At 39.9% G+C, this 13,165-nt stretch overlaps 2 protein-coding genes and 1 long non-coding RNA gene across 3 annotated transcripts in view; 2 read left to right on the top strand and 1 right to left on the bottom strand.

Moving 5' to 3' along the window:
* IFT140 (intraflagellar transport 140) overlaps positions 1–13,165 on the top strand; it is an 81,194-nt gene that overhangs the window by 23,267 nt on the left and 44,762 nt on the right. Inside the window, exons 16-18 of the mRNA XM_083584862.1 lie at positions 549–699; positions 1,604–1,735; positions 4,254–4,447. Coding sequence (XP_083440988.1) covers positions 549–699; positions 1,604–1,735; positions 4,254–4,447 — 477 coding nt within the window. The remainder of the gene's footprint in view (positions 1–548; positions 700–1,603; positions 1,736–4,253; positions 4,448–13,165) is intronic.
* TMEM204 (transmembrane protein 204) overlaps positions 4,766–13,165 on the bottom strand; it is a 35,360-nt gene continuing 26,960 nt past the window's right edge. The window contains exon 3 of the mRNA XM_083585417.1: positions 4,766–7,869. Coding sequence (XP_083441543.1) covers positions 7,625–7,869 — 245 coding nt within the window. The 3' untranslated portion in view covers positions 4,766–7,624. The remainder of the gene's footprint in view (positions 7,870–13,165) is intronic.
* LOC310749057 lies at positions 7,647–8,392 on the top strand. Its single transcript, XR_014541469.1, has 2 exons — positions 7,647–7,901; positions 8,195–8,392. It is a non-coding gene; the product is annotated as an uncharacterized lncRNA (long non-coding RNA).

Below are 13,165 nucleotides of genomic sequence, written 5' to 3'. Positions count from 1 at the left end.
CCCCAGTGGGTGCAGAATCTCAGGGTATGGATTGTGCAGGTCCCAGCTCAGGCTTCAGGGATCCCTGGCTCAAGAACCCCAGATCCAATGGACTTGAACTGTGAATTGGGCCTAGACATTATATTTGCTTGTTCATTATTGCATTTATATCTCACATTTTCTCAATGGAGCCCAAGATGCTGTGATACATGCTGGGTAGGATTTGCCGGGGGAAAGAGTTCTTTCTGTGTCCTGGTTCTTTTTTCAGATTGCAAATTTGCTGTATATTCTACCTTAATAAAACTAACTGAACTGTCAGTTGTCAGTAATAGCCTCAAGGGGTAAGTAATATGTCTTTGATGGCATCTATCACGTGTAGCATTAGCTGGAGCTCACTTATCTGATTCTGTTACAGTTTCAAATCCAGCATATACAGTCGTCTGGTTCTTGCTTGTTTGTCCCCCCACCTCACCCCATCCCCCCAAAATCACCCTATATTTTGATTACTAATTATGAATGTGTTTTACAAGTAGTTGTGGTTTGGATTTATACTTGCGTTGTCCATGTAGGAGAAACACCTCTGAATATCCAGAGCTGAGTGATCGTATTCCTACTAGTCACTTTTGGGATCAAAGCGAACCAAGGCTTTTTGTGTGTGAAACAGATCGGAACCCAAGTCAGCAATCCCTGGACAAGAATCAGCAATCAGAAGAAAACTCAGTATGTCTTTTTCCTATTCTCCTCTGGCTTGTTGCACTGTAGGGATTGGTTGTTGATGTTAACTCTGTGCTCAGGGGTTTAGCTAGAATGCTTCAGTTGGTTGCCATGAGGAATCCTTCTTGAAGGTCTTGAAACTTAAAATAAAAAAGGCTGACTGTATGAAATCTTGTGACAGTAGCAGTTCACATGTTTAGCGTAAATGATTGTCAGGGTTTGATAATAAGGAAGGGTTCAACCAGGAGCCTCCTCTCAGTTCCAGGATTCAGGTATTTTTCAGCTTCTCTTCAGCTGCAGAGTGTCTAAAAGGGGGATAACCTCTGTTCATTTGTAGAATTCCATTATCTTTGAGTGATCACAGCTGTCTGTGGATAGCCTTGCCCACTTTGGGCTATAGTCCCACCCACTGCCAGCTGCAGCCCCTTCCACCAGCAAAAATTCAGCCTGTGGCAAATTACCCTGAAGGAATGTGGCCCTCAGGAGAAATAATGTTCCTCATCCCATGTATAAACAGAGCTAGATGCACTAATGGTTTAACTTGGTATAAGCCGCTTCCTCTGTTCTGCAGTCTAATATATAGCTCTGTTTTGTTTTTGTAGCTCCTCTTCAGCAAAGTGGTTGGCTTATGTCAACATAAATGTTTGCAGGGGCTTCCCCTGTTGAGTGAAGAGGTGGTTTGTTCCTGAAATACAGGACGCTTTGTTACTGTCTTTCTGGAGTACAGGCTGATTTGTGGTGTGACTTTATGATCAGTTTAGAGGGGATCCCTGTAACTTGGCCATCCGTAGCAGGTGTGTGTTCTGTTGTTTAACTGAGAACTCTGCCGAGTGAAAATGGAAAATAAAAACAAACTGTAAAAAGGATATTGCTCCATAAAACCCAAATAGTGTTCAATTTCCCCTTCCAGGTGGATGTTTTGATCGTATCCTTCTTCAGTACTGAAGAGCATGGGCTTTTGCTCCATGATCGCTTTCCATTGCCATCAGCCTACCGGTCTCTTTTGGGCATGGAGGTGCCGCATTATTATTTTGCCAAAAAGGTAAGTGGTCAAAGAGTTTATAAAGAGTTGATCCTTGAAAGCTTCCCACTTATCTCCATGCAGGAAACATTTTGTTCTCTGGACCAGGTTAAGGTAAACTGAGACTTGCCTGTTATTATTTATAAAGCACCTAATGTCTTCCTGGGTGCTGTACAAATATTACAGCAGACTTACAATCTAATACACTTGCAGCCTTGCAGTTTTGTACACATGATACAAAAGTATAAAGAGATAGGAAGAGAATAGGAAAACAAGCAAATTCAGCCTCCAGTTCAAAGTTACATAAAACATGAAGTCCTGTTTTTTTTGTTAAGACAGTGGTGACTAATGAAGGCTGTGGAGGGACAGTACAGTAATTTAACTGTGCAGTCCTTGATGTTTCTGTGGTGGCTGTTCCAACTACTTCTCCTTTATGGTTTCATGTTGACCGTAGGAGATGATAGCTTCTCCCACTTCAAAATGTGCTACCTGCCAACTGCTGCCAGGTAGCACTGGATGTTACCCCCCCCCCTCCAAGGAGTGGGAAATTTCACCATCTGGACAGTTGGATAGTCTGAATTTCTAGCCACTCCCTGGTTTCAGGGGTGACTGATAAAGGCTCCAGGAAGAACAACAATATAAATGTCCACTCTCCGGACCTTAGAGTAGGTGGGGCGGCAGATAAAATCCTTTGGAGCTTCCATCCAACAGCAGCAGAGGTAATTAAGTAGCAACGCAAATAAGAAATCACTAGAAATTACAAGCTATTTGATTTGTTTGCACTGATTTATCTTTTGGGGCTCTTCAAATGTGCATAGAATGACACTCTTGAAGTAGCAGAAAAAAACAGCACGATCAGCCCAATTCCATATGGTATAATCTGTTCATAGTCCACCAACATGCTTCCCATCTTCTTGGTTTGCCTTTTTAACACTGAACTGGAAGTCTTAGTGAAGCACGGTGACAAAGTAATGATGATGTGACACTGAGCAATGCCATGCTGCCATTCTTTTTGAGTGACGCACAGAGCACCACTCATACTGGATATGCAGTTGATCCCCATCTTCATTACAATTGAGAGCAAGACCCAGAGCTTGGCATTTTGGAAATGGAGAAAAATTAAATCCTGTTTTGGCAAGAATATCTGTGATAACATATTCCTTATACATAACTGGGGTGAAACGGGACATCTAGATTACAGAAGAAAGACCTCAATAGCTGCAGTTTAGATACTTGCCATGCCTGAGGTTTATATACTCTCAGTGTAACAGAGGCAGCTTGTCTGTTTCATTGCATTTTCTGTCACTATTTCTGCTTTGTCTGTTTTATTCTTCACTCTGTCTACATACTTTTTTTATTTAAAAAAAATGCTGCTCCTATCATTCTGTTTCTTTTTCATTTCTGCTGGCCAATAGTTGTTGTTTTGGAGAGGCTCTGTCTTTAAACCTTACGTAAGTATCATTCACTGGCCTTTATTAAATGAATTTGCCTCCCCCACCCGGATTTCATTGTTTCAGTTCCTGTCACTTAAAGATTATGCACAAAGTCCTAGAAGGCTTAGAAAAGTAGGTTTGATGTCAGTGAGGTGGGCGGCATGAGAGAAAATGCAATACTTCAAGCCTATGTGCAAGTGCCTTCCCATAATTGCAACTCACAAGTGCTTGCAATGGCCCAGTAAACTCAGGATTCACTGTCTATTTCCCCCCACATATCTGATGCTTTGATATCTTTTGTGACATTTAATATGGCATGGCCTTTTTTTGTTGATACTAGTTGATGCATACCCTGATTCACCCATGTAAACACATTACCTAATGGCAGTCGATGAAAAGAGAAGACTACTTACTGGTGAAATCAAGGTGTGCACCACTGGAATTCTCAATTACTTTGTTGCATTTGGAGTCACCATAGGATTTCCCTATATGTGTTGTGTTGTGTTGTGTCTTCTGTTAACTCCTGCAGTTCATTTGTACCTATTTATTTAAATTTGGCAGTGCATAAGCTGCATTATTTGTTTATACGTACAAGCCATTTTTCTGCCGAAGGCCTCTAAAACAGTGTACAATTTACATCATCTTGTGAGATGTAAAATGAATGGAAGTGGGAGAATTCTCATATTACAAAGCCACTGTGTTGGAGACCATTTAAAAAGCTTCCACACTGCTGTTGTATGATAGTCACTTGTCCCAGAGATTGCTCCAAATAGCTCAACTCTTAATTTTTCCCAAAGGGTGAAAGCTTCAGAAAGTAGAAGTGGTTGGGTTGCAAGTTGCTAGTTGTACTCCTTAAATATTGCGAAAATATTTTGTATTTGTTTATCCCTTTTGTCATGTAGCACTCCTTTTAAAGAATTTTTTTAGATTAGTAAAAAATAATAAGTATAGTGCTAATATGAGGCTTTCACTGTCTTCAAAATCTAAGAACTGTTTAGGATAAGAATCTAGCTTCTGTCACAGGCTTTAAAATTATATAGGAATTTCTTTTCATGGGAAAAACTAATGATATTCTGCTCGTCATATGACTTGTGTTTTCCTTTCAGCCTGAAGCTGATAAAGACGAGGTAGAGCCTAGTGGGGTAACACTCTATCAAATGGTAGCCAGAAGGCCATTGCGAGACTTCATTGGGTTGGAAGAGTGTGACAAGGCCACATGTGATGCTATGCTTAACTTCAGCTTCTATCTCACCATTGGGGATATGGATGAGGCCTTCAAATCCATCAAGCTCATCAAAAGGTAGGGATACTAACTTGATTTGGTTTTCACAAGATTTGTGTATGTGCTGGCTAGGATCCAAAGAGGTGTGTAAGTAAATCCAGATGCCCATGGAACTTTTGGGCTTATATTTCTTGTAATGCAGCCCCCAATTATTATCCTTCTTTTCAAACTCTGAAGTTTCAAAGGTAGTTTGAGATATGTCATTGGAATGCTTTGTCTGCTCCTGTAGCAGAACATAAACCCTCTTGGTCAGTTCTTGGAATTTTTTTCCCTTGAAGGCAACCACATTGGCTACTTTATTTATCCCTCTACAACAAACACAATGACTCAAAAACATAACAGTAGAACTGGCCACAGAGCCACCATTTGTTTTTAATTTCACATTATTATAGTATGGCTATTGCAATATTAGCAGAAATAACATGTCTTAAATATTCCAATATTTTATTTTATTTTATTAAAGGTAGTTAATTAGAGCACATTTAATTTTTAGCATACAGAGCTTTTCCAGAAAGCAAGCCAGGCAAATTTTAAAATAAAATCCAGTTTTTGATTATGTGATCATTCAGTGCAGTCTTAGGAAGATGGCCTTACAAGTCTGTGTTAAATTCTGGAGGCTGGCCGTGGAGTGTGGTGGGAAATTAAGAGCAGGAAAGGACAATTTGTTTCAACACATAGATGCCTGCCCACACAATTTTCATTTCATGGTTCCAACTTGCATTATTTACAGTACAATCCTATACAACAGTATAGGTACAGTACAGTCCTATTCAACAGCAAGACCCAGTGTGTTCAGGTAAGTGTCCACAGAACTATAACTTTAATTGTCTTGAATAATTTTATGTATGAAGTTTCATAGTACTAGAGACACACAAGAATGGTTAGTGTGTATTCTGCACATACTTTTTAATATTCTTACTCTGATATAGGTTTTCCACTTGCTAAATGTACAGATTAAGCCTACAGACATGTGAGCTTACACCCATGATTGTTTTGAAAAAGCAATGAATTTGTCTCTTCATTTTGCTGTTTCACCACTATCTATTGAAATGTATTTCAATAGATTTTTGAAACGAAAGCTAATCATCTCGGTATTCTAGTCTTTATTGGTTGACTTGATAAATATAGTTCCTCAATAACTGTATGTGTGCTATGGGCGCTAATTTGTCCACATTTGTCCTGCAGTGCTGGGGCTTAAGTAACAAACTTGGCTTTCTCCCTTATTTGGCATCCAAATTACATTGTAATGAAATTCAAGAGCCAGCTTGATTATTTTCTTTGTGAAGAAAATGAAATTGGGGTGGGGAGTGGAGTGGAGAAGATGAGTTGGTGACGCCAAAAATCAAAGCACAGATTTAAAGATATATACTACACAGGTCTCTGAGAAAGAGACAGTAAATATATAAGTTCACAGCTCTGTCATCCTGACCTCTCTGTCTCAGTGGCTATGCCTATAGCAAAAATGTAGCATCTTCAGTTTTATGTGGCACACATATCACTTCCTGCTTTTCCCACCTTTCTTTCTTCCATGTGTTTTGGACTTGGCCATTTTACAATAATTTCAGTGCTATGCCAAACAGAATTATGAGGCTTGTTGGAAGGCAATATTTTTGCACTCCCATTAGATAAATAAGGAGTAACTTTTATCTCTAGTAAACTCAACTCAAACTCTACCCTACTCCTGATAGCGTCTTTAGTTTGTCTCTCAACTGGGGTGGACTTTGGTCTTTCAAATTTTCAGTGGCGCCCTGTGCGAGGCCAAAATTCAGCACCCCCCTGCCTCTTGCCTTCCATTCTTAATTCACTACACCATAGTTGTGATGCCCTGCAGCATCCCCTAGGCTTGGTGTCCAGTATGGTGGAACTGGTTGCACTGTCTTAAATCCACCTCTCATATAAATTTTTAACATGGCATCGTACATACCCAGTAGTGAATCTTTCAAATCAGCACCAAATATGAAAATGCCCAGTAGTAAAATTTGAACTGGGTAACTGTTTAGGGTGATGAAAAGAGGGACTGTGGTTATTAACATAACTATATAAATGGATCACATTACAAGGTGTTGGGTTTTTTGGGTGTACTTCTTTATCATCGGTTTAATGACTTGTGAAGTTTTCTGAAACATTTGCTTTAAAAGAAGACAAGCTTGAAACCTTCAACTTTCATTCCTTAAAAAAAATGCTGACATTCTTTATAAATTCTACTATTATGTCAGTAGCTTTTTGGTTTGAAAATTTTGAAATAGAAATAATTGTTCCTACCAGATTGAACGCACTTAACATTATGGATGGTTGACTCTTTAATATAACGTATGTGTTACACAAACATTATTAATTGAATGATGTTGATGAAAATGTGACATGGAACAAGTTTTCCTTTCCTCTTTCATGTGCTTTATGTTATTGGATCCAAAAAAGGATACTTTCCATAGCTAAGTTTTTTATTGTGGGATAACTTTCTCTGAACCAAGTTTCAAGCTTGGAATATTGGGTTATCTTTCCCCCTTTCCACAGTCCTACAAAACTCATCTTGGGTAGATCTGCCACATTTCAAATCTTCCTAGAATGGCCATGTGCCCTACTTCTCAGATTCTAGTCTTCTGCTTAAAGTCATACTCCATTTGAAGGGCATTCTACTTCATGCCTGGTTTAAAGTTAAAGAACCATAAGGAAAGAAAACAGGGAGGGCTTTATAAGTTGCTGTCCATCAACAGTTAGCACCTGGACAGCAGTTTGCGCAGACACACAGGTTACCATCTTGTTCCCCACCATGGTGAAATATATTGTGTTTCTATTTAATTATAATAATTGTTTCTAAATTTGCGACAGTACATTTAAATTAGCAGGTGCACATTATTTAAATCTCTGTCCTGTTTTGTCCTCTTTCTTGCAATGCATTTCCTGGGTTTGGGTACATAAGCCACCACCCTTAATATCCCTGACTTTTGACTGAAGTTCCATCAGGATAGTTAAGCTGTTAATATTTTACACTGTACATCAGAGAGGAGAGGTGGTGTATAATGTACACATGTATATAGATGTAGCCCATCCAAGTAATAATGTTGGGCTTCTTTAATTGAAAAGTGAACTTAGTGATTTCCTTCAATGTTTAAATTACATGGCATATTTCATAGAAAGCAGTCCATTTTGTATGTCGTCTTCGCTGAAGAGTTTGCCCCTTTTACCCACATATTCTCAACATGGTGACTCAACATAGTCATTCTCCAGCCCACGTCGGAAGCGAGCAGTCAGGGTACGACTGATAACGATGACTCTGGGTGCCATGCAGTCCTCCCGTCGGTGAAGGATGTTCCATATGAGAATGGCAGCAGCCAGTGTGGCCAGAAGACAAGCCCCAATGTTCAGGTAGCAAGACCAGGACAGGCTGGTATAGGGTCCAATACGATAGAAGGTCACCAACCCAATGACCAGAACGAAACCTGAAAGAAACGTACAGAATAGAATGCCATATGTGAGTAATGTATCTAGACATTCTAGAAAAATCACTTGTTGCGAAAGAACTTTGTATCTTGCCCAGTAGTGTGCATCTGATAGTGGTTCATGTGTGCAAAAGTGTGCATGCACAAACATATATCTCCAGATTTTGGCACTAGAGTAGTTAAATATCACTCATGTTTTAATCACAAGTAGACCCATTGAAATTAGTGAGCATGAATAAGTTAGGTCCATTAATTTTGATAGGTGTACTCTGAGTAAAACTTGGCATTGAATACCACTCAATGTAAATTTTCTGTTTAATTCTAGGAAGCCAAGGGACACGTAAAACTTTGGAACCAAGGTTACATAAATGAGTAGGAAAAGGAGACTGGAAACCAGTTTGACTCTGTGCATTTCTAGATGCACAAAGGAAATCCATTCAACCAGTTTCGCTTTCTCTGAGCCTTTAGCACATACTGTATCGGTCACTGGTTTTCAAATGAAATCTTGTTTTTAAATTTAAAAGCTGTGTTCTGAGTTTTGCCTCTGTTACTGAGCTAGCACCAGTTGTAGCCTTTATCACAGAATTGTAGGATTGGAAGGGACCCTGAGAATCACCTTGCCCAGCCCCCTGCAATGCAGGAATATGCAGCTGTCCCATATGGGGATCAAACCTGAAACCTTTGCATTATCAGCACCACACTCTAACCAACTGAGCTATTACTCTAATTTATTTATTTCCATTTTATACTCTGCCATTCCTTCCAGTGGGAATGCATAGTAGTTGCCACATCACAGCAATACAAAAAAGGCAATAATAAGAACCCCACTTAAAGTACCAATAAAATGTACAAAACTGCCATAAGAAATCAGCAGCAAGGTCAGCGGGATTTTCTTTGGACTCCAAAGCCTGGCATTTCCCCACTCATACTAAATACTGTGCCTTGGCTACTCAGAAAATCTGATGTTCCCCTATTGAAAACTCACATATCCAGGATATCCCATACATATTGGCAAACAATCGTGTAGAAAGGTCCTCAAACTCTAAGCTCAGCTATGCAGGTTTTTAAAACCAATGGACAGTACTTGGTCCAATTAATACAAGCAGTCACCTGTATGAGTTACCTCTTTTGATGTGTGGACCCATCTCTACTTAGTAGATTGATTGTGCAGGCTGTCTTGGTGTTTCGTGTTGCACATAAATTTAAACAATGTCAGTGCAGCTGATCCTCTCTAGGAAACTGTTCTTACAGAGTTAAAAATCGCCTGAGTCACAGAAAGAGCCATTCACACCAGTGGCTTTCCATATGGAGTTGGCTCTATGTGGTACTAGTTCAAGAGGCCATGAACAAGGATTCACATGCTTTCAATGAAGAGTTATATAAACACGGATATTGTGAAGAAGGAAAATAATTTTTTCCTCTGGGAAATTCCTTTATCTAGGAATCTCCTGTGAAATGGTAGGAAAACATCTAATCTTAAAGTGCAACAGTATTTTGCCTTTCTGCAGCACATTATCCCACTGCTCTTGAAGATCTTTATGAACACAAAGAATCCCACTGCGGCTTCCCGCTTCATATGTATCCTAAATATCCGGTTATTCATAGTTTCAGAGATGAGGAAGCTGAGGTGAGGAGACTTGTCTAGCCATGCAGGAAATCTGTCATGGGGTCAGCAGTAGAACCCAGAACATCTGACCCCAAGATGTTGTGTATGCAATCGCAAAACCTCCTTCCCTTTAAGGCAGTGCCCTATTTCTTGATGAACCTCACTGCAGCATTCTAGTTTCTCTTTCCCTCCTCCACCCTTCCAGGTCTAGTTATTAACTTTTGATGGAAGTAATTTATAGGTCTAATTAGCCTGACAAGAACAATATACAAAGAGGCAAATGTGTCTCACATAATAGGAAAAAAATCAGCTTCCCCTACTCCCATAAACACTTCCTTAACCACCACCATAACAGAAGGAATTCACATAGACAAAAGGGCCCCTTTGCAAAGGGAGACTAGAATAAACAAAGGCCCGTAAACAGACATAAAGATCTGCAGATACCATTTCCGTTAGGTTTGTGGGCAAGGACAGGTCAGACATGAAGAAGGTGATCTCTCTCTGCTTTGGTTGCACATCTCTTACAATATGACCATTGTATGTGACTGCATCCTAAAAAATGGCTACAAGAGAACTTGATGATTTGTTTTCTTCAATAGTGAGTCTTCTAAAGGAGTCAGCAACTAGAGGCCCTTCAGCTAAAATCAGTACCCTGAAGATACCAGCTGCTTCTCCCCTAGAGGCAAGAAAACTGATTAGAGGATGTGGCAATTATGTTATAAGGACTTGGTGGCACTTGGCTTTGGAGAACGGGGTGGTAGCTTATCCCCACCCTTCATTCACTTCTCAGATTAGTCCACCTGTAAATTGAGTTGCTCACCAAGACATTCTTGGGTTTAAATATGACAGCTGGAGGGGGGGGGGATGACTAGAACTAGATTTCCACGTGCAAACTTGCTGAGTTTCAATGCCGTCCAGTACAAATTATCCTTTCATGAAAGATCCAAAAAATCCATTGTGTTATATTTTTATAGAGCCTTGTAAAAATCGTTTAAGCCTTTCTGGTTTTGTTTGGTAAATATTTGGAAGACACTGGCTTGGGATTAATGTCTGCAAAGGCCAGCAAGAAATAAAGGGATGGTTCTGAGGAGTAGCAGGTTGTCACCCACCTCCAGCGTTCATTCACAGTTAGCAAGTTTCTGTATAGTATGGGTTAAATCCTTTGGATCTAATGTCCTTTACAGTGCCTTTTGCTCCCTCAGACTAGTTTTTCTGGAAATGCTCTTGCAGAAACAACAATTTTTGTGTGCTGTCCTGTGTACTTTAAAAACGGAACACAGGAAGTTGTGTTATACAGAGTCAGACCACTAATCCAATCCATCTATCTCAGTATTACTGGGGGAATGAGTCTGTGACCTTCTACATGTGAAATAGATGCTCTGCCTCAGAGCTATAGCCCTTCCTCACATTTTCACATACTCTTCCCTGGGGGATGTCATTGTAGGGCGCTTGCAGCACAGTCCTCCATATGTCCACTCAGAAATAAGTCCTACTAAGTTTTTTTGGTTTATTCCCAGGAAACTGGGTATAGGATTGCAGCCTTAATGCAGTCTAACTCAAGATATGAACCAAATTAAAGCACAGAACTTGGAGAATTTCAATAAAATAGTATTTTTGCTAGTTTGCTTTTTAAAAAATTATAGGGACTTGTAAAAAAGGACAAAGCATGAATAAGCATAGGCTGGCTGTTAGTGGTATCTAGATGTTGCTTAAAGTGCTGTCATATAACAGGCAACTTACAGCTCAGCTGCCACAATTTTGGCTTCAATTTGTGTGTGTGATTCTACTGACTTGAAGCAAAACATGAGAGTTTTGTTAAAATGATGACTGAAGTTGAAGGAGATAATAATAAGAAAGAGAAGCCCAGAACAGCAGCAATGTCTCAGACCCTCCAAGTGTCCCTATTTTCCAGGGACGTCTCTGATTTAGAGGAGCTGTCCTAGTTTCTGATTTGATCCAGGAATGTCCCACTTTTTCTTAGGATGTCCCTATTTTCATTGGAGAAATGGTGGAGGGTGTGGAGTTATTCAACCCCCGAGCCATCTGAAGGCAATCCTATAAAGGGAAGGGTTTTTTATGTTTAATGTTTTATTATATTTTTATATATGTTGGAAGCTGCTCAGAGTGACTGGGGCAACCCAGTAAGATGTGTGAGTTATAAATAGTAAAATTATCATTATGAAATGGGATGTCTCTATTTTCATTGAAGAAATGTTGGAGGGTATGGTGTCTGATATTGGCTTGGCCCAGGGTTGAGATACAAAGATGATGTGTGAGAATGGCTAGTCTTGATTGACTCCTTAGTTCAAGAAATGTCCACCTATTGGCAATTCATCAGCAAGCATGAACCCTTGTACTTCTCTCTCCTAGTCAACTGACATAATGGTGCAGGGATTAGAGAACTGGTTCTAGATTTCTATAGCCCTTCCTCTGAAACCTGGAATTACTGGTCCTCTCCAACCCTACGTTTCTGTATCTAAATGTAGAACAAATAGACATAATCTTTGCTATGATCTTTAAGTAATTTGGTGATGAATGATTTCTAGAGATGCAGCAATCATGCAGCAATTCAAGCATATTGGTATTATAGTGTGAAGGCACAGCTATACTTCACTTATATCTTTAGTAAGCAAAGTGGAGTACCTTCAGATATATAGATAGTAAAGTGGCCTATGTTTGCCTTTTCAAAAAGCAGTATGCTGTACAAATGTTATCAGAGGTAACGTGCGGCGGCAACAGGGCTAGGCTGTGTTTATTCCACTGGCCAAAGCCCAGTCTCCTTTTCCTGACCTAAGCTGTGTTGCAGGAATTCGGGGAAATAAAATGCAAAAGAAATGAGTCTCAAATGTCTCAAGATGTTGAAGCAGAGGTATGTGATGAAGTGCTCAGATACAATTCTGTAAAAAGAGTTCTAACTCCAAGTGAACAGATCGAGCGGGGGGTTCGTTTCCACCAGTCGTCAGGAGTTTGGTTAAGCACGTGTCAGGTTTTATCAGCAGAGGAAAAGTGGCAGAAATGATTATTTTTATTAGTTTCTTTGTATACCATATAAAAGTGACTGTAGTTTGTGCATTACTGTGCTATGTGTTTGTGTGAGACACATATGTAAGTGTGAAAACTGTCATGGTACAGAAAATGACAGAATTGTCCATCTCTAATGAAAATCCTGTGTTCTATTTCTGTCCCCCCCCCCATCACTTTCATCCTAGCCCATTCCCACCCTTGCTATATAAGCCACTAAAGTTTGGCCTAACGTAAGCCAGCACTCTGCAAGTTCTTCATCTTTTATGTAAGGGACTAATTATTCATCACAGAAAGCTACTAAACTTCCTTGTGTTGCTCAAAATAAAACCACTTGTGTTAGCAAGGCTGTTTCCCTTCACAGGACCTTTGCTTGAACTCTAACTCTCAACAGCAGTGAATGAATGACACGCCACCCTTTTCTTCTCTTCAGATTTCATGGCAAGTCCCAGGCAGGTGGGGAAGCTCTAAAAGTTACTTATGTCACCAGAATATTTTAAAGTGATGCATATAGGTTCAGTTTGGCATGCCAAAACTGTTATAGACAAACATCGAGGTTAAGAAACAGGTAGGGCTGCCGGCTGTGACTGATGGGACAGCAACAAAACTCAAGGGTCACAGGTTCCCCATCCCACAGCTGCCATCCATTGGGTTCTAGAAGCTCAAATG

Source organism: Podarcis filfolensis, assembly GCF_964270895.1.
Source record: "Podarcis filfolensis genome assembly, chromosome: 14".
NCBI classification, from domain to species: domain Eukaryota; kingdom Metazoa; phylum Chordata; class Lepidosauria; order Squamata; family Lacertidae; genus Podarcis; species Podarcis filfolensis.
This window is presented reverse-complemented; position numbering and strand designations above follow the sequence as displayed.